At 43.9% G+C, this 21837-nt stretch overlaps 1 protein-coding gene across 1 annotated transcript in view; it reads left to right on the top strand.

Annotated features, from left to right (window-relative positions):
* Positions 1-21837, top strand: part of NDUFA9 (NADH:ubiquinone oxidoreductase subunit A9) — a 29952-nt gene that overhangs the window by 6375 nt on the left and 1740 nt on the right. The window contains exons 4-10 of the mRNA XM_082350002.1: positions 2768-2859; positions 4268-4409; positions 8267-8369; positions 11566-11633; positions 12781-12857; positions 18017-18112; positions 20434-20500. Of these exons, the coding sequence (XP_082206128.1) occupies positions 2768-2859; positions 4268-4409; positions 8267-8369; positions 11566-11633; positions 12781-12857; positions 18017-18112; positions 20434-20500 (645 nt within the window). The remainder of the gene's footprint in view (positions 1-2767; positions 2860-4267; positions 4410-8266; positions 8370-11565; positions 11634-12780; positions 12858-18016; positions 18113-20433; positions 20501-21837) is intronic.

The following is a 21837-nucleotide window of genomic DNA, read 5'->3' on the forward strand; positions in this document are numbered from 1 at the left end:
GAGCCCTTGAAATGTGGCTGGTGTGGATTGAGGTGTGCTGTAAGTGTGAATTACACATCAGATTTCAAAAACTTTGTTTGAAGAAGATAATATTCAATATATTGTTAATGATTTTTTACATTTATTACATATTGAAATAGTATTTTGGATAAATTGGGTCAAATAGAATATTATTAAAATGAATTTCACCTGTTTCTTTTTATTCTTTTAAAAGTGGCTAAGAGAAAATTTAGAATTACATATGTGCCTCGTGTTATATTTCTCTTGGACCGTGCTTCGATAGACAGAGAAAATGACAAATAGGGTGTTTTATAACTTGGTTGGCTTGGATAGACTTGACTTCCAACAGTTCTTCCTGAGCATTCACTGTTGTTATTCTTCAATCTGCAGGTTCTTCCTTTAGGCCAATAGTTAGTTGCCAGCGGGGTAGGGGGAATTGTGTGGGGAGAACCTTCAAGGGAGTGATGAGAAATGTGTGGGCCCTTTTGGTTGTCATAGTGACCGGAGACCATACCGGTTTATTAGTCAGGGGCCAGGGCTGCTGAGTATCCTACAGTGCACAGGATGGTCCTTTTCACAGAGAACGATGTTGTCCCAGAGCCTGCAGTTTCCTATGGAGAAACACTCCAGGCCTGGGTGCTCGGGTCAGCTGTTCTTGTAGCTAACTTTTCTTACTTTCATCATCCTGCCTGGGCCTGAGCGCTTCCACTGACACACTTTCCTCTTTTAAAAAATGTTTGTTAAACATCCTTAGTATCTATTTTATTCACACAGATTATTTGTGACCTCATTAAATTTTGACTTATTTTTAATGGCATTTTCATTTATCCTTTACTGAAGGTTCACAAGCTAAATATAATATTTATATTGGAAATTTCTTATTTCTAAAGTGTTTTTCTTTTCCAGAATCTTATTCTCAAATATCTGCTTGCTATTACAGTTAGAGGAGCTTAGCCTTTTCCTAGTTCTTTGTGACTGAAGGTTATCAGTCACCTTGTCAATCGTCAAAATTGAGGTATTTCACAAGTGATGGACGAAAACTTTTACCAGCTTGCAAATGTGGAGTCATTGGAATTAAGCTGAATGACATGTATTCCATGCTTCACGGGTGTTTACTGTGTCTGCTCCGTTCCTGGCGTTGAGCTAAGCTCTGAGTGTGTCTTGTTGAACAAGACCACAGGGAACTCAGTCTTAACAGGGAACACAGACACGAAATGCGTAACTTTGAATATGGTCATGTTTATGAAAGGGGAAGCCCAGGAAAGTTGTAACGGGGGGACGCCTCACTATATTGTTGTTGTTTATTTTTGAGAAGGATGGACCACATTGGGTGCGGGGTGCGGATTTCCCCACTTTAGTCTCTGTTGGAAACTGCTGCCTGAACAGCCGTTTGGTTCACCAACCTGGTCGTGCCCCTGGGGCTTATCCCTGGGAATTTGGTTTCCTTTTGACTGCTCCTCTCCGGGCCTCCCTCTTGGGCCATTCATGCAGTTAATCCGCAAGCTCTTCCCCTCTGAATCTTCTTGGGTTCATCCTTTCCCACCCGTGTCATCTTCTCTGAAAGGGCCGTGTTCAGCTCATTATGTGTAGAGCGATTTTTTTGTTGAGTGTTTTTCTCACTGTGCTGCAGATTTTCTGTATATTTCACTTCCTCATCATAGCAACCCCGTGAGGTAGGTTGTATTTTCAAGTTTTGCATGGAGTTTGGAGAGAGCATTTGTACACTGGTAGTAAATGGCAAAGCGGAATTTGCATTCTGTCTCTTGTACTGCATTCTCCACAGTCAGTTGTAACCAGTGCTGCCAGCCGAGGGCTTCATCTTCTTGCTCTTGAATCTGATTCCCGTAGCCCTCTCTCTCTTTTCTAAATTGCGCAGGCATTCTATCGCTCGCTGTCTCTCCTTCTCCCCCCGCCCCCCACTTCTCTTCCGTTCTCCCCTCTTTTCTCACTCTCCCTCCCACCCCCCTCACTCACAGATACAACTAAGAAATCCATACTACTTATTATCTTCCTTCAAAATGCTTTAAAATTTTATTTTCATTTTAACATAGAAAATGCTCTACCTTTGTCCGGGGGTCTTTAGTCCCTTGTCACTATTTTGGACAAGACACATCGATCTGACTTAAGTCCTAAACGACTGCTCACAAGTGCAGGTCTCCACCAAAGTCTGCCATCGGCTCGCCCTGAACTGATAGGCAGGTCACTTCTCTCTGAGTGCTGTTTTCATGTCTTTAAAGCAGAAATGACCAGATCTGGGATTATAAAGAGTAAAGAGTTAAAAAGAAATAAGAAAATAGTCATGAGTATTCCCAATTTAACGTTAGCCTTTGAGAGACACCCCTCCTGTCTTCCGTCTAACTGGTTGGTACTAACAAGGGAAAGTCAGTTTACCTCCCACATGATCCTCGGGTCTTTGGCTGTATTTCCTTCAGGAAGAGAGACTCGATTACTAGATTCCTTTACAGGCTTCTGCGGGGCAGTTGGGAGGACAAAAAATTGCTCTGCCCCGTGAAAATGAATAGTGTCTTCTCTAGTTCTGTCCCCCGCTCTTACCTGAATAAAATGTGCTTCGACCTCTTTGTTTCCAGAAGAGCCAGAGAATCAGCAGCGTGTCTGTTGTAGCCAGCGGAGCCGGTGTGAAGTGGCACCGTCTCGTGATGACAACAGCTGGCCCGCTGTGAATCTTGCTGATGGGGGGAGCTACAGGCGTGTTTTGTGCCAGGGTGCGCCCCCGATGTTTTCACGTGACTGGCTCCTGCTGTTACAGGAATGGAGCGGGAGAGACAAGGACTCGATCCGAAGAGCCGTGGAGCACAGCAACGTGGTCATCAACCTCGTCGGGCGAGAATGGGAAACCAAGTGAGTCTTTGACCCTCGTTTTCCCCTTGGCAAAGCTGGCTTCGGGTTCAGTAGGCATTTGTTGGGCATGTGACGTGCCAGGGATTGTAGTTGTGACGTTTTTCATTAGTTCATCAATGAGTATTGACTGAACAACCTTCCCACAGCCAGTGACCACCCCCCCCACCTAACCCCTCTCCTCCCCCAGCCGGGGGTTCAGTTGGCGGTAAGTCTAGTATAAGAAGCAATAAAGGGACTTCCCCGGTGGCGCAGTGGTTAAGACTCCGCGCTCCCAATGCAGGGGGCCTGGGTTCGATCCCTGGTCAGGGAACTATATCCCACACGCATGCCACAACTAAGAGTTTGCATGCCACAACTAAGGAGCCTGCGAGCCGCAACTAAGACCCAGCACAACCAAATAAAAATAAATAAATAAATTCAAAAAAAAAAAGAAGAAGCAATAAAAAGCCACTGTGGATGGTGCCAGTGTGGTGGGTGTCGTCACCAGCTGGGTGGGGTTAGGAAGGAGGGTTTTCCTGTTCCACTGACCGACAAGCTGAACGCTGGGTTTTCTCGCGTGAACAGCGTTCTCGATCTATTCTCCACGTTGTTAATCAAAGATGGCACCAGTCTGAACAGTTCTTTTTAGCCCGTGTGTGGGTTGTTTATCAACAAATAATGTTTTAATCCTGTGGTTCCGCAGCACTTTGTTCACGCCTCTTTCTTCACATTTATGAAAGTTTGACTTAGACTTATTTAGGTATGTCTGCCTCATCACATATTTTTAAGTTCTTTGATGACTTGGAGGGTCTTATTCAACTTGATAGCCCCCGTGATGACTAACAGTGCTTTGTACAGAGCAGGCACTTAGTTCATGTTGTTGGATCTAATTGGTGACTGATGTATTTTTTTTTTTTTTAAATATGGAACGCTTCATGAATTTGCGTGTCATCCTTGCGCAGGGGCCATGCTAATCGTCTCTGTATCGTTCCAATTTTAGTATATGTGCTGCCGAAGCAAGCACTGATGTATTTTTTTAGTTTCCTTTTTTTCCCCTGAGGGAAACAAAGGCCTGGGGGTGAACAGTGATTTCCCCTCCAGCACCCAGCATTTCTCCCCTCCCCGCCCAATCAGTGCAGCCAGATGCTTTTAAAGGGCCTCAGCCTTGGGATTCCTTGAGGACAGAGAATAGTATGTATGCTAATTTATGACTTATAGTAAGCCTTACATTATGTATGGTAATGGCAGTGAGGAGGCCTGTGAAATTTTTTTAAAATACTAGTTTTGACTTTGGGTTAAATCGTTGCTACTTAAAAGTGTAACTATTGATATTATGAATTCCAGCAATAGTATGAAAACCAGCTTATCACAGTATGCTTTGAAATCCTGAGTCAGGTGTTCTTAACCGCTCCCTATTTTTTCCTTCCAGAAACTTTGATTTTGAGGATGTTTTTGTAAAGATTCCCCAAGCAATCGCTCAAGTGTCCAAGGAAGCTGGAGTTGAAAAACTTATTCACGTTTCACATCTGAATGCCGATATTAAAAGCCCTTCTAAATATCTGAGAAATAAGGTAAGTAACAAGTTGATTTGGGAAGTGGTTCACAGAGCTTGAGTTTCTTAGCCCCTTGGAAACGTGAGTTTAAGTGAGAAAGGCTTCTCACTGATGTATCCAGAATCAAGGGGGATTTCTAATTCTCCATATCCAGAATGTGATTGTCGTGTGACTGAGTTGTAGCTGAGTGCCTTCTGTTTGCAGGGAACTGTGCTAAGCGGCCTCAAAGATGGGTAGATCGTACTATTACCCACCCTCCAGGGTGTAAAGTTTCTTGGCACATAATAGAATTACAGAGTAAACACAAAAGGTAGAGTATGATTCCTGCATAAGAGTCATACCTGTGTCAGCCACCAAAGCTAAAGGACCATCCTTCTTTCTCTGACCCCTTGCATAGTCATGGTCTTATGCCATGCTTGGAGGGGTGATGTGAAGGCCGGGGGTGACAGGATAAGTATTTGCCAGGGGAAATAGCTGTTCACATTGTAGTTAGGTTTCTTGGACCCCCAGAAACCCCACTGTGGTCCAGATTGTGCCTAGGGATTGACCAGCCTGGTTTGGAATCGGTCTGTAACCTGAAATGTTTTATCATCAGGGACTCAGTAGGGATTGCGGTGCCCCGGAATGCCTTCAGCATTTGGTTCCTGCCATAAGGAGCCTGCTTTGGGTCAGATTGATAAGGACCACAGAGTTCCTTGACACTGGCTCCAGCTTTTGGTTCCATTGCATTCTTTAATTGAACAAATTATTTATTAAGCACCTACTATGTGCTCCATGTTGTAGTAGGCGCTGGGGATACAGGGTAAATAAAACACACATGGCCTTACCCCACATCTAGTTTCTAGTCCATTGAGGAAAATAATTCCAGATGCACTAGGTGTTGCAAAGTAGCTTGGGGAATCTTTACAAAAACAACCTCAAAATCAAAGTTTCTGGAAGGAAAAAATAGGAATTGGTTAAGAACACCTGACTCGGGACTTCTAAGCGTTCTGTGATAAGCTGGTTTTCATACTATTGCTGGAATTCATGATATCAATAGTTAAACTTTTAAGTAGCAATGATTTAACCTGAAGTCAAAATTAATACTTTTTAAAAATTTTACAGGCCTGTTCAACATCATTACCGTACTTAACGTAAGGCTTACTATAAGTCATAAATCAGCATACATACTATTCTCTGTATGAGAGCGAGAGAGAGGGAGTGAGAGAGTGAAGCCCGTGCCTGCCTCTGCCCTAGCATTCAGAGAGTCATCCGCATTCGCAACTGTTTGGAGGGGGCGGAGGTGGGGTAAGGGAGGAGTCCGGTGGTGCCCAGCCCTCAGGCTTAAACCCCTGGATGGATGGTGCTCCTGGTGAATAAAATGAGGAACCCTTGAGAAGGACCGGGTGCTGGGGGCGGGGTTCTCAGCCTTAGTGGCCCATTAGAATCATGGAAGGGACTGAAAAATCCTGATTCCCAGGGCACCCAGACCAATGGAAGTAGCAGCTCTGGGGGTAGAACTCGGGCATCAGTGTTTACACCTCTCCCTGTGTAGCACAAATTGAGAGGTATTATTTGTGGAGAATGAAGAGGATGATCCAGTTTTGGACTCGGGTTGCATCTCAAGTGCATGTCGGTCACCCAGGTCCCAGTGGAGAATGGGGTTTAAGACCCTGGCGCTCCGAAGAAAGAGTGTGGCTGGGGATATGAACATGGGAGTCCCCACTGTTTGTTGTTAATTGAAGCAACACGAGGGGACAAGGTGGCCTCATGGGGACGAGTCAAGAGCACAGAGCTCTGGACAGCGCCCGGAGGAGCACTGACGGGGGGGTCTGGGGGACGAGGACAAGGGTGCACTTGCCAAAAGCAAACAAGAGGACTGAGCAAGGTGGACCCGGAGAGGCAGGAGGGACACCGGTAGAGTCTGAGGTTACAGAAGCGGGGGGAAGGTGAAGAGGTGAGTCAGAGCTGCAGGGTCCGCCGGGGTCTACACCGCAGGTCCTCGGTGGGCTCATCAAGAGCAGTTTGAGCAGGTGTCGAGGCAGCAGTGAGTGAAGGGCAGGCGGGGGCGGAGGCCGCAGGGACAGTAGGACAGCATCGTTCTCAGGTGGTTTACTAAGAGGAAGGAGGGGGCAGGGGGCCGGAGGGGCGTGTGGAGTTGGAATTTCTTTTTTCTTTTAAGGTAGACGATCTTGACGTTGTTGAAATGCTGGAGGGAAGGTGCAGGTAAGGGGAGCCTGACTGCAGATGTGGGCGGGAGTGACGGGCAGGTTCCTGAGAAAGTGACGGGAGGTGAGTTCCTCCACTCTGGTCCGGAAGGAGGAGAGAGTGTTGCTTCGTGCACCTGGCTTTGTAGCTTCAGCACTGGGAACGCCAGGTGGTTTTTCTCCGCTGCTGTACTTTCTCCTTCAAGTAGAAGATGGAGTCATTTGCTAGAAGGAAGAGGGGAAAGTAAGGGAGAAATTTGAATAGAACAGAAAAGGTTTGAAATTTGTCAACTGGAAATGTAAACTAATTAGAAGGAAACCCTATTTCTGGGAAATGTTACAAGCCCGGTTAAAAACTGGGGACAGGAATTCATGTGTTACCAATGGATGATTTGTACTTGTTTATTTTCCTGTAGCTCTGAAGGCAGCAGGAGTGCATGGCTTAAAGGAGGAGGCTAGTGGGGTTCTTCCAGGATTGGGATGTTGCCTGGTGGGTGGAGTAAAGGACAAGGGCACAGGTAGTCTACAGTATCGCTAAGAGAGTGATGGAAAAGTTGGGCCACGGAATCTAATCTGGGGCGAGGGACGTTCGGAGGGATTGGTGTGGAGGAAGGCAGACCCAGTGGGCTGGGGTCCCCGAGAAGTTGAAGGAACACATCTCAGCAGCAGAGGAGCAGAGAACAAGAGGCTGGCAGCACAGGAGCTGGTCATCTGAAAGCGGCACGTCTTCATGTAGGGCTCAGAGGAGGGGCGCTTGGGTTGTTCTGGTCTGAGGCCTCCGAGTTGAGAGTGGCTGAAGTGGGGTGAAGATGAGGTCCCTGGAGTTGAGAAGCTCAAGAAACGGAGGTCCAAGTCCACCGGGGCTCTGATGTCACCCCCGGCGGGTGCGGGTAGGCAGGATGGCTGAACCAGGTGCTGGTATCTGCACCTTGTCTAGGAAGTGAGTCTACTCTGATTTTTCTTCTTTCTTCTTCCGCATAAACTTCCTTAGAATAAATATGGGAAGAAACCCAGAAAGAGCTATAAGAGGCGGAGCATTTTTATGTGTTAGTTTTTTTAAAAAAATTTTGCATAGACTTGTCTCCTCCTTACCATGAGGAATGTATTCCAGATCCCCCAGTGGATGCCTGAAACCAAGGATGGTACCAAACCCCATATATACTTTGCTTTTTCCTATATGCACATACCTATGATAAAGTTTCGTGTATGAATTAGGCACAGTAAGAGACTAACAACAATAACTACTAATAAAGTAAACACTTATAACAATAGACTGTAATAAAAATGTCATGAATGTGGTCCCCCATTCTCTCACTCAATATCTGCTGACTGTACTCACCCTTCTTCTTGTGACGATATGAGATTCACGTGCCAGCAGGCCCGAACAGGATGACATGAGATTTCATCACGCTGCTCAGAACAGCACACAATTTAAAACTTATGAATTATTTCTGGAATTTTCTGTTTAATATTTTTGGACCGCAGTTGACCGCGGGTAACTGAAATTGTGGAAAGCAAAACTGACTATAAGGGCGGGGCAGGGGGGTGACTGTAGCTGAGTGTTATGCATAATATGATTCCCTTAACCTGGAGGAGATACAACCTTGAAATACACGTAGTGTCCCCATAGTGGAAGGAGTGGGAGCTTCGTTAACTCACCACAGAACTCTGTTGTGTTTGGTTGTTTAGGCTGCTGGAGAGAAAGAAGTGAGAGATACATTTCCAGAAGCTACCATCATAAAGCCATCGGACATCTTTGGAAGAGAGGATAGATTCCTCAATTATTTTGCAAGTAGGTCTTCTTCCTTAATAGTAGGAGGGGGAGTTGCCTTTTTCTCCCCAAAGGTTCTCTTTTCCCAGTCAGCATGGTCCCTCTCGTGATCTTCGTCACTCTGTATCAAAAGAAGCAGCTTAGATGCCTGGAAGGAGCATGGACTTGAGAGTTCGAGACCTGACTATGAATTGGGTCCTGGGACTAACCAGCTCTGGGACTCTGGCAGGTCTTTGAATATAGCAGCTTCTTCATCTGTTAAGATGAACATGACGATGTCCACCTGAGGACCGGTGTGCTGGTTAATGGAGTAGCTGGCTTATGTTACAGCACCTGGCATGGGGTCAGTGCCTCATTTATACTTGGCCTACGAAGCCCCAGTTTTCTTAGTGCCGCCTCACTTTCAGTCTGTTTTCCAAGTCACTTAGGTGTTGGTTTTGAAAGACAAAGAGGTAGCATCCTACTTTGTCAGATACATGTGATAGGTCATAAGAGTGGGGTCCTAACCTGCAGGATTAGTGGCCTTAGAAGAAGAGGAAGAGAGAGATCATTCTCTCCCTCCCTGTTTGCCCTGAGGAAAAGCCATGTGAGAACGTAGCCAGCTGTCTGTAAGCCAGGAAGAGAGCTCTCACCAGGAACCAGATCAGCCGATACCTTGATCTTGGACTTTCCTGCGTCCAGAGCTATGAGAAAATAAATTTCTCTTGTTTAAATAAGCCACTCAGTCTGTGGTATTTTATTGTGGCAGCCCAAGCAGACCACACAGTCTTAACCATTTCTAAGTGTACGGTTCAGTACCGTTATGTGTATTCACATTGTACTGCAAACGATCTCCAGAACTCTTTTCATCATGCAAAACTGAAGCTCTGTATCCATCAAACAACTTCCCATTCCCCCCTCCCCCCAGCCCCTGGCAACACCTTTCTACTTTCCGTCTATGAATTTGACTACTCTAGGTACTTCATATAAGTGGAATCAGACAGTGTTTGTCTTTTTTGTGACTAGCTTATTTCACTTAGTAGAATGTCTTCAAGGTCCATCCATGTTGTAGCATGTGACAGGATTTCCTTCCTTTTAAGCTGAATAATAATCCATTGTATGTATAGAACACATTTTGTTTATCCATTCGTCTGTCAGTGGACACTTGGGTTGCTTCCACCTTTGCATTATTTTATCTGAATAATGCTGCTATGAACATGGGTGTACAAATATCTCTTTGAGACCCTACTTTCAGTTCTTTGGGATATATATCCAGAAGTGAAAATGCTGGAGCATATTGTTCTATTTTTAATTTTTGGAACTACCATGTGTTTTTCCATAATGTCTGTACCATTTTACATTTCCACCAGCAGTGCACAAGGTTCCAATTTTTCCATATCCCCGTCAACACTTGTTATTTTCTGTGTTTTGATAGTAGCCATCCTAATGGGTATGAGGTAATATCTGATGGTTTTGCCCGAATGATTAGTGATGTTGAGCATCTTTTCACGTGCTTGTTGTCCATTTGTATGTCTTATTTGGAGAAATGTCTATTCATGTCCTTTGCTCATATTTTAATTGGGTGTTTTTTTGTTATTGTTGAATTGTAGGAGTTCTTTATACAGTTTGGATAGTAACCCCCTTCCTATCAGACATGTGATTTGCAAACATTTTCTCTCATTCTGTAGGTTGCATTTGTACACTGTTAATTGTGTCCTTTGTTTCACAGAAGTTTTTAATTCTGATGTAGTCCAGTTTATCTATTTTTACTTTTGTTGCCTATGCTTTTGGTGTCATAGCCAAGCAGTCATTGCTAAATCTGTTGTCATGAAGCTTTTCCCCTGTGTTTTCTTCTAAGGATTTTGTACTTTTAGCTCTTATGCTTTGGTCTTTGATCCATTTTGAGTTAATTTTTGTGTATGGTGTGAGGTTAAGATTCACTTTCATTCTTTAGCCTATGGATATTCAGTTTTCCCAGCATCATTTGTTGAAAAGACTATCATTTCTCCTTTGAATGGTGCTGGCACCTTGTCAAAAATTTTTTGGCCAGATGTGTAATGATTATACCTCTCTATTCCATTCCATTGGTCTATGTCTGTCTTTATGCCACTGTTTTGATCACTATACACTGTTTTGATTACTGTAGCTTTGTAGTAAGTTTTGAAATCAGGAAGTGTGAAACCTCCAACTCTTTTTCTTTTCTTTATCAAGATTGTTTTGGCTATTTAGGGTGTCTTAAGATTCCATATGAATTTTAGAAGGGAGTTTCCTGTCTTTCTGCAAAAAACACCATTGGGATTTCGATAGGGATTGCATTAAATCTGTAGACTGCTTTGGGTAGTATTGACATCTTAACAATATTAAGTTTTCCAATCCATGAACATGGAATGTCTTTCCATTTGTGTCTTTTTAAATTTCTTTCAGCAAGGTTTTGTAGTTTTCAGTATGCAAGTCTTTAACCAACTTGGTTTAGTCTTTCCCTAAGTATTTTGTTCTTTTGGATGCTCTTATAAATAATTTCTGCTTTTAAAAGTTTTTTTTAAGGGACTTCCCTGGTGGTCCAGTGGTGAGGACTCCACACTTCCACTGCAGGGGGCACAGGTTCAATCCCTGGTCTGGGAACTAAGATCCCAGAAGCTGCGTGGCGTGGCCAAAAAAAAAAAAAAAAAAGTTTTTTTAAGAAAATCTTTTTTTACCTTTACATTTAAGCCACTTGGGATTTTGTTTTGGCTTATGGCAAGATGTGAGCCATTTCTTTCTTTTTTGTTTTTTTCCTTCAAAGAGTAGAATGATTATCTCAGCGTCATCTATTAAATACTTCCATTCTCTATGTATTTGTGGTACTGCATTCATCATACACTAAATTCCTATTTTCACCTGCATCTTTCTCTGGGTTAGTTGTATTGCTGATCTGTTGATTAGAACAGGGTGCAGGTAGAGCGCAGTCTTGGGAGTGGCCATGCGCTTAGCACTGTGGAGTGGAAGACAGGTAGACAAGCCACCTGACTGCTTTCCCTTGTTCTTTGTGTCCCTAAGTATTTGGCCCTTTTACTTTCTATGTTTGTTGTGTGAAAAACAAATGGCTGCCCCTTGTAGGATCATTAACTGCCTCAGAGTCAGCTACGTTTATTTCATTATTTTTATTACACAAAATGGTTATGCCAGTTTGGGGCACCTGGAGATGCGTGGGTCTTCAGGCAGCCTAGGCCTTCTAAGAATGTTGTCTTTCTTCCGCCAGGTATTCGATGGTTTGGTGGTGTCCCTCTTATTTCCTTGGGCAAGAAGACAGTGAAACAACCAGTATATGTAAGTACCCTGGATAAAGGAGCTTTCTCTGAATTCAAGAGTCAGGTGATCAGTTTTCCGGTTTTATCCTAATCCTGTAATGACATCATTTTCATCTTTGTCAGCTTGCTTTGACTGGTTGCCCTCAGTTTACCTAAGAGGTACATGTATTCTCTGTCTTCACTTGTTCATTCATTTAAGAAAACTGTATTGAGCCCTTAATGTGCTAGGCACACCGCACGTCACTGGGAATATCGAGATGCTAACGACACAGAAACACGTTGCTGTCCTCAAGATGGTCAGAGGCAGGTCAGCAAAACAATTGTCACGCAGCGTGATAAGTGCTATGACAGGAGAGGGTTTTACCTAAATATGTCAGAGGACACCTACTCCAGACTTGAGGGTCAGGGAAGGCCTCCAAGGAAATGACATCTTAGGTGAGACCCTAAAGATGATTCACATGCAGAGGGAGTGGTGTGTACAGGGGCCCAGAGGTGAGAGAGCATGTTGGAGTCCACGTTGTGTTGAACCAGGGTCTCTCAGCTGGGGCACTGTGGACTTCCTGGGCCGGTAACGCTTTGCCGTGACGGCTGCTGTGGAATGTGTGGCCGCATTCCTGGCCTCCAGCCACCAGGTGGCAGTAGCACCCCCCAAGCTGTGACAACTAAAACGGCCTCCAGGCATTTGCCAATGTCCCTTGGGGGCCAAAATCACCCCTAGTGAAAACCACGGGGTCTGAAATCATGTAAGATTATTATTATTTTTAAAAGTCAAAATGGTAGAATATTGGCAGTTCCGTGTGGTTTGGACTAATGGTTTGTGATAGCACAGTGACAGCGAGAGGAGGAGGAGGAGGGGGTGAGGTTGGAGGCAGCGGGAGAGGCCTGAATGCCCCGGAAGCTAACGTGCTCCGACTGGAGAAGGTATTCAGATGAGCCGCCCATGTGGAGGTTATTTGAGCTCTTGAGATGTGGGTTCTTTTAGGAGCGTTCCGAAAACAGACAATGACGTCATCTTAATCTTAGCATTCGGTTGTTGCTGTGATCCATGTGGCGTGCTTTGCTTCCTTCCTCCCTCCCCTCCTCCATTTCTTCCTTCCTCTCCCCCATCTCTCTCTGTTTCTCTCTCTTTCAGCAGTTACTTAAACATGTGTTATAATTTCTTGTAGATTGTGGATGTCGCCAGAGGAATTGTTAATGCAATTAAGGATCCAGATGCCAGAGGGAAAACTTTTGCCTTTGTTGGGTAGGTGGCTGGAGTTTGACTTTAAAATAGTGCGGCCTGTTAAAATGAAAGAACCATGATTTACAACAACAATAATTTCTAAACATGTCGCTCACAGGTCTGTTGGTTGCATTTTTCAGTGTCTTTCTTGGATGATATTTATTCCAGAAACCTTACTGTCTTGGCCCTGAGGCCAGTATGTCTCAAAGAACCATCCAAAGGCCATCATTATCAGAAGCTCCTGAATGCTTATATTAAGTCAGAATTGAGGGAACCTAGGAATCTGCTTGAGTAAATGATTCTTCTGTCACCAAAGTCTGAGAACCCCTGCCCTAGACTAGTATGTAGCCATAGTCCAGTGACCCCCAAAGATGGTATTGTGCTACTCCGGTGATGTTTTTAATATATCAAAGGATAATCAAACAAAACACTTTTAGGGAGTAAGTACAGTTGCAAAATCAAATTAATTTTGCTAGATTATCACTATGCCCCAAAAGGTTGGAAATGGCTGGCTTAGGGTACAGTTTTTAGGGCTTTGCAAGACTGATCATTTGTTATATGCTCTCCTTGTTGAAATTCGCTCTCGGGAAAAATGGGGCACAGTTAAGCTATGTGACTTACCTGGAATTATTCAATCATGTCACAGCTAGGTTTAGGACCTTTTTACTGAATTAATTAAAACTAAAACACTAAGACCTGGGCTTCCTTGGCGGCGCAGTGGTTAAGAATCTGCCTGCCAGTGCAGGGGACACGGGTTCGAGCCCTGGTCCGGGAAGATCCCACATGCCGCGGAGCAATAAAGCCCGTGCGCCACAACTACTGAGCCTGCGCTCTAGAGCCCCTGAGCCACAGCTACTGAAGCCCGCGCGCCTAGAGCCCGTGCTCCGCAACAAGAGAAGCCACCACAATGAGAAGCCCTCACACAGCAACGAAGAGTAGCCCCTGCTCGCTGCAACTAGAGAAAAGCCCGCGCACAGCAACGAAGACCGAACGCAGCCAAAAATAAATAAATAAAAATAAAATAAATTAAAAAAACAAAACAAAACACTAAGACTCAATCTGCCCAGTGGAAAAGTACCAAATTCACCTAATAATTGGCCCAGAATCCTACTTGCTTCTTGAGAAAAGACATTCTTCTCTCCAAGCCAGGAGACATGGTATATTTTCCCAGCATTATGGATTCATATGTTGTCACGTTTCACTATCACTATAGATTTAGTTTAGTAAAGTTTTTTTTCAGTGCAAAAAACTCTGTATTGTGTTTCCATGTCAACCAGCTGCTGGAAGATGTATGTCTCCCTGAGTTCCCAATTCAGTACATTAGTGTGTAATCAGTTATATACTCTAGGAAAATTATTTACAAAAAAAGTGTGTTCAGCACGGTTTCCGTAAAACACTAGGCTCAAAAGATACCAGATTCTAGTCAAGAGATATTTAGACCAGGATTCCAAGGAATAGATGAGTGGAAATGGTTTTATAGACTTTGCTTACTGCTCAGTGGAGATGGCTCTGGGATGAGTTAGCCATTTTCCTCTTTACCTTTGCCCAGCCAGTCCAACCTCTTTGCCAGGCGGCAGTAGGTCATACTTATCTGACACAGTGATGGGAAAAGTAAGATACACAGGGAAGTGTAGGCATTTTTCCTTGCGAAATTGTAAACGTGTATCCACACTTCTCTTCAGCCCCAGGGGAAAACTTTGTTTATTTCCCTGAGGCTAAGGCAGAGGCATGACTTTAATTTTGCTCGTAGTTTTTTCATAGTTATTAATTACATGATGTTGGTCCATTTTATCAATCGTCCATTAAATGTCTATTGATACACACATACATACACAAAACTGAGAACCAGTAAACAAGTTCAGCAAGGTTACAAGGCACAAAATCAATATGTAAAGATCAATTTCCATATATTAGCAAATGAACAATCTGAAAATAAAATAAAATAATTTTATTCACAGTAGCATCAAAAAAATAAAATACTTAGGTATAAATTTAACAAAAGAAATACAAGACTTGTATACTGAAAATTACCTAACATTGAGGAGGAAAATGAAGGAAGACCTAAGTAAATGGAAAGACATTTCATGTTCATGGGTTGGAAGAGTCAATATTGTTAAAATGGCAATTTTCCCCAAATTGATCTGTATATTCAACTCGATTCTTATCAAAATTTGAGCATGCTTTTTTGCAGAAATTGACAAATTGATTCTAAATTTATACGGAAATGCAAAAGATCCACAATAGCCAAAACCATTTTGACAAAGAAAAATAAAGTTGGAGCACTTAAGCTTTCCAATTTCAAAACTTACTTGAAAGCTATAATTATAAAGACAATGTGGTACTGGCATAAGAATAGACAAAGAAGTCAATTAAACAGAATTGATAGTCTAGAAATCAGCCTTTATGTTTATGGACGATAGATTTTTGCCAGAGGTGCCATGATATTGCAATGGGGAAATGATAATCTTTTCAACAATGGTACAATCCATATGCAAAAAGGTGAGCATAGATTCTGATTTCACACCATACATCAAAAAATTAAAATAGATCCAAGGCCTAACTGTAAGGATTTAACTATAAAACTTTTGGAAGAAACATTTAAAAATCTTCTAGACCTGGGGTTAGGCAAAGATTTTGTAGATACGACATCAAAAGCATACTCCATCAAAGAAAAGAATGGATAAATTACACTTCACTGAAATTAAAAACTTTCGTACTTCATAAGACATCATTAAGAAAAAGATGAAAAGACAAGATCATCAGCTAAAAGGCAGGATGGGGTGGGTGAGAGAGGTATATGGAAAATTTGAGGACGGAAAAGAAGATAGGAAGCACTCCCTGAGAGAAGAGGAAAAGAGCACTCCTGGGAGCGCACAGTAGGACTGCAAAGCAGAGCTGAGTCTTCCCCTTGAAACTCATGATCAGAAATGTAAGAGGAAGCCAGTTAGCCCAGGGCTGTTTTCTCTGCAACTGTGTCTTGCTGGGGGTTCAGGCACAAAGGCAGATACTTGGATTAACCAGAGAAGGGGTTTTGCTGCGCTAGGATAGTGGAGAGGTGCTGGGGACAAGGTTTTGCTGAGGATATTTATTTGCAGAGGAATGACTACAGTATCGAACCATGATATCTAAGCTGGGAAGGACACAGCCTTCAGTGTACCTTTTTCTGAGCAGGGGCACATAGACCAGTCTTTGAGTCACAGTTAATGGAACACAAAGGGTTTTAGAACAGCTGAAGAGCAAGTGTATGACATAGTTAGTTTGCCCAAGATACCAGTATTGCTTGTCATCATGAAGATTGCAGTTGTTCTTTGGCATAGCATGTATTATATGCAGTGATTTCTGGAACTTGAAGGAAGCTATTTGAGGGCTTTGTCTGGTAGTTCCCCTAGCTGACATTTTCTTCTTCTTTTTTGTTTCTTTTTGTTTTGGGGTGTTTTTTTTTGGTGAAAATGTCAGAATGATGAGGTTCTCACTGAATTGCCTTAATTCAGCTCTCAGCTGTCACAGGCTTTCTAAGACAAAGAGATTAGGAAATGGGTGAAGAGATATTAAAGTGTATTATAAGCAATAATAGTTATTAAAGCTAGGTTATACTGGTACAGAACTATTCAGATCAGTGGAATAGAACGGGAAGTCCAGAAACAGTCTCAAATATATGTAAGAATAGAGTGTGATAAGGGTGATATTTCAAAATATGGGGAAAGGGTAGATTTTTCAGTAAATGCTGATACATCTTTATCCTATATCAATACAAAAATACATGGCAGGATGACTTATTTTATGGGTAAAAAAACAAAGCATTAGAATAAATATGTGGACATTTATTTATGTCACTAGTGACTATAGAGGGATTTTCTAAATATAAAACCAAATAGTGAAGTAAAAGAAGTCAGTAGTTTTGATTAAATGAACTGTTTAAACTTCTGTATGCCACAAGACAATTAAACATTAAAAGGCAGTAATATAAACAATAAAAGATATTTCCAACTATATCATTTAAATATAAAAATTTTTACAAACCATTCTTATAGAAAGAGACTCCAGGAGGAAAGAGAGAAAAGCAATAAATGTAAATGGCCAAAAATATATGAAGAAAAAAATTAATCTCTAATATTAAAGTAATGCTAATTAAAATGTTGAGGTACCTTTTTCTACCTGGCAGATGGACAAAATTTTGTTTGCTCATTTTTTTATGACTAAACTCATTTTTGGTGAGGAGACTACTAGCATTTTCTATTAAGTTGATATAACCTCTTTGGAAGAGGTTTGATAAAAGCCTTAAGGCTTTGATAAAAGCCTTAAAATTTCAAAATATACTTTGAGCTAGTTCTACTTCTGGAATATATTACAGATACATAATTATGGATATATAGAAATATTTACAACAAGAATGTTCATTAAAACATTATTTTATAAAAGAAAAATATTTTTAGTAGCTTAAATATCCAAAACCTGAGAATTGGTGATAAAATAATTATGATTACCTGCAATACAATATGGGCAACCATTAAGCATGCACTAGAATATTTAGTGACACAGAAAGATGATTGGGATTTAATGTTAAATGAAAAAGACATTACAGAATACGATGACCTGTGTGATCTTATATTTATAAAAGCAAAAAATGTATAAGGGGATGAGGGACTTCCCTGGTGGCGCAGTGGTTAGGAATCCGCCTGCCAATGCAGGGGACACGGGTTCGATCACTGGTCCAGGAAGATCCCACATGACGCAGAACAACTAAGCCCGTGTGCCACAGCTACTGAAGACTGCACCTAGAGCCCATGCTCTGCAACAAGAGAAGCCACCGCAATGAGAAGCCCGCACACTGCAATGAAGAGTAGCCCCCACTCGCTGCAACTAGAGAAAGACCACACGCAGCAACGAAGACCTAATGCAGCCAAAAAATAAATAAGTAAAAATAAATAAATAAATGAAATTTTAAAATTAATTAATTAAATTAAATTTTAAAATATAAGGGGATGAGAAGTTAAGTTTATTATTATATATTAAGTTTATTAACTTCATCTTTGGTGGGTGGTTTTTCTTTGTGCTAATCTGTATTTCCTATAGAGCATATGTGTTTCCTTTTTCATAAGAAAGATGTTATTTTGTAAAATTAAGAACGAAAGTTTGTGAGGAGCAAATAATCTGAAGAACTGTGAATTTTCTGTTTGTAGGCCCAGTCGGTACGTCCTCTTTGACCTGGTGCAGTACATCTTTGCCGTGGCTCACAGACCCTTCCTGGCCTACCCTTTGCCACATTTTGCATATCAGTAAGTAAAGCGCTGCTTTTTGTGCCTTCTAGAGAAGAGCTAACTAGAGACTTCGTTTGTAATGCTCCCGCCCAGGGGTTAGAGGGAGTACGTCCGTTGCGGTGAAATCTGGGAATCTCTAACCAGGAGGTGCTTCTGATATCTTGACATTCATCTAGGAAAGAGCCAGAGGAGTCTAAGAAAGGGAATGTTGATTTGTGGGTAAGAAAAACACTGTGTTGGAAGGTTGAATCTGCAGGTCTTCAGATTCTCCTGTTAGAAGCCACTGGGTTTAATTGGCAGCGTCTTGCTTGGCAGGTCATGTGAAGGAGGAATCAAGTTTCCCTCTGTTTCATCCACTCACCCAGGAGGGGGAAAGGGGCCCTCCTTCATTAAGGCAATCTGATCCCGGGGTTGGGGAAAGGAGCCAGGTCAATTCAGCCGCTTCCTGCAGTTGCCTTATTTGCTTTTCCTGCTTCTTGCTTCACTTCTCCCCTCTGTAGGTTTAGCATCTTGGAATGATCACACACTGAGGTCCTGGTCAGGGAGACTTTCACATCCAGTTTGCCAGAGATTGACTGATGAAGCAACACAGCAGCTCACTTCTTCATTCGTTTGGTCATTCAGTCATTCAACAAACATTTCTTGTTGCCTGCTGTGTCTTAGGCAATGTACCAGGCACTCAGGATGTTACAGTAAACCCTCAAAAAAGCTTCTGACCTAACAGAAGTATCAGAGAGATAGACAGTTAGAAGGCAGTGTGATGGTAATATTTATTGGGAGTGTTCCATCTTTCAGGCTGCCTTCTTCATCTCATTTAACACTCCCAGTGGCTCCGAGGTGAGTGGGGCAGAGTGGAGACCGAGTGGAAGAGCAGGGCTGAGGAGTATCTCCATTTAAAGGACCAGCGGAGCAAGAGGAGTTTATCAGGGAAGCTAGAAGAGAGTCATCAGATGCTTAAGTGAAAAATGGAGAGAGTGGCCTCCTGGGTACCGAAGGAAAGGGGGTGCTTTAAGGAGGGAATTACTTTTAAGGAGAAGAGCTTTGCTATTCTGTTCACATCTGTGTCTTCAGCACCTAGAACAGTGTTAGGCACACAGTAGGCCTTTTGTTAATGTTTATGGAATGAAATGCTGTAGAAAAGTCAGGTAAGATACAGACAAAAGGGCATCCACTGGAGCTAGTGGTGAGGTCATTTGTGGCGGGGGCCTCGGGGCAGTGGAGGGGTATCAGCCAGTTTGCAGGGAGCTGCTCTCGCGGTTGTGCCTACAGCTGAGGCTTATCCTGGAGCTGGCGTATGCCCATGGCGTGGCCCCCGAGAACCCGAAAATACAGACTGGAGGTGATCTGTTAGCGTAGAACCAGAGCAGAGTTGGAGGATTGTAAGCGGTGTTTTTTGTTTTGTTTTGTTTTGTTTTTTTTAAGCCAGTAAAGTGTCCTTTTTTTGCCATTGGAACAGGTTGGCTGGAATCTGAGGCTTGCTATGTTCCTGGAGAAATTCTGACCAATCTTCAGCTTCCTTTTTCATTTTTTTATACCTCCCTTTGGAATGATGTTTTTCAGGTTTTTAAGAAGCTGCGGAACCCTGGGTTTGATGACTTCTGACCTAAAGGCCTGTTAGGACAACCAGATAAAAGCAGAGCTGGCCTGGCCATGGGGATGGTTGCTGCTCAAAGCACACGCTCGCAGCTCCGCCTCCAGTCATCTGCGGGGGCCCCGAGGAATTCCTAGGGGGCCTCCCTGTCCTGAAGACACGTGAGACAGGAGCTCAGGTGGCAGATAAGGAGACCCCCGGGTTTCAGTAGGGTGAAGAGATGGTGCTGAGGAGGCAGGTGGCCCCTCTTGTCCGGGTTTTCTCTTGGCTTCCTGATTTGAACCGTAGATCTTAGGCACCTCCTTACTTTTGGATTTTTTGCTTCTCTCGGGGCCCCTACTTTTAAGGCTCACGCTTTCTATCTTGCATACCGCCTGGCTTGCCCTGTGTCCTTGACAGAAGCCTGTTTGAACGTCTGGGGCTTAACCTTGACTGAATGTGACAGATGTCACTGAACGTTGGATCTCTTTTGTTTGTCTTGTTGGTGAGGCAGCTGTACTGTATGTTGGTTTTTCCGATTCACCGTCCCTTTGGTGGGAGCCTAGGAGAGCCAGAGTGAGGTGGTCAGGCTGTTGGCCTGAAAGGCGAGGTGACCTCCCAGGCACTGGGGCCAGGAGGTTCGGATGTTTGTTAGTTTCTTTAAACCCTGCAGGGACTTCCTGGTTCCCCGGCAGCCCCCCTTGCTTGCTTGGCTTGAACGTCGAGCAGAGACGCTCAGCCTGTGTGCCTTGTTCATTCCTCTTTCCAGATGGCTAGGTCGACTCTTTGAACTGAGTCCGTTTGAGCCCTGGACCACAAGGGATAAAGTGGAGCGGGTGAGTATGAGGGTGATGAACACTTGCCCGGGCGGATGCCGGGCAGAGAGCCGCGGAGATGGGTGAGTGAGCGCCGGGCTTGCTCACGGGCTCGCCTGGCTTATCTCCACGTGCTTGTCTGCCGTCCTCGTGTCTGAGGTCAGCCCCTCCCTCGTGCACAAAATGCGCCCACGCCCAGCCTCTCGGGGTCCTATCTTTGGCATTTTCAGTTTTCCTTCTTCAGCTGGATCCTCTCCATCCACGTGCAGACAGACATGCCTGAACACTAGCCCTGTGTTTTTTTAAGGCCGAAGTCCCTCCCTGGGCCCGTCGCGTCTGGCCACTGCCCTGTGTGTCTGTGTCCGCGTGCACCAGACTCCTCAGAAGGGCTGTCTCTACCTGTGGTTGACAGCTTCTTACCTCCTTCTTGCTTTACCCCACTCCTGGCTTTTATTTCCGTGTCTCCCCGAACCCGGCTCTGTTCCCGGTCACCTGGGGCCACTGTGCCGCCAACTCCAGCGGTCAGCACTCTGACCTGCGCTCACCCCATCTGTGAGCCGCATTGGGCAGAGGCGCCCCTCCTGTCCTCTTGAAACCCCGGTTTCCACCTGGGCTCTCCACATTCTCGTGCTTCTCGTGCTCACTCGGTCTCCCTGGTTCACCCTCTGTCCCTGGTCTCTGACGGTGGGGACCAAGGGCTCTGTCCTCAGCCCTTTCCTGTCCTTGCTCTTTCTCTGAGCGACCCTCATCTCGCCCCGGGCTCCGGCCGCTGTCTGTGAGCTCCTGGCAGCGGCTTCAGTTCCAGCCCTGCATGGCCTCCCTGCCCACCCAGCTGCAGGCCTCACATCTGCTTAGCTGTGTGATAGTTATCCGAAACACGGCTCGTCCGAGAGTGCAATGGCAAACCCGCTTCTCGCCTAGCCCCTCTCAGCTCGGTTAGTGATATCACCGTTCTCTCTGTTGCTCAAGCCAAAAATCTGGAAATCCTCCATGATTTCTTCCTTTCCTTACCCGTCTAAACAGTACTGTCCCATCCTTCCTGCTGCGATGGAAATGTTCTGTCATCTCTAGTGTTCAGAAAGTAGCCACGAGCAACAGTGACTGTGGAACGCCTGAAATACGGCTAGTGTGACTGCAGAAATAAGATTTGAGTTTTATTCAATTTGTATTGGACAGCACAGGTCTGGCCCGTCAGCAGGTATTGATGGGAAAGCAGCTGTATGCTAGATCTCACCTCCCTCTTCCTACCTTTTTATTCCGCTTTTTATTATGAAAATGTTCATAATAGCATTGAAACTTTTCCGCTTCCAGAAGGGTAGAGGAAATGGTCGTCTCCGCTGTACCCTCTCTGATCCAGG

This window comes from Balaenoptera borealis, assembly GCF_965194805.1.
Source record: "Balaenoptera borealis genome assembly, chromosome: 13".
Lineage (NCBI taxonomy): Eukaryota > Metazoa > Chordata > Mammalia > Artiodactyla > Balaenopteridae > Balaenoptera > Balaenoptera borealis.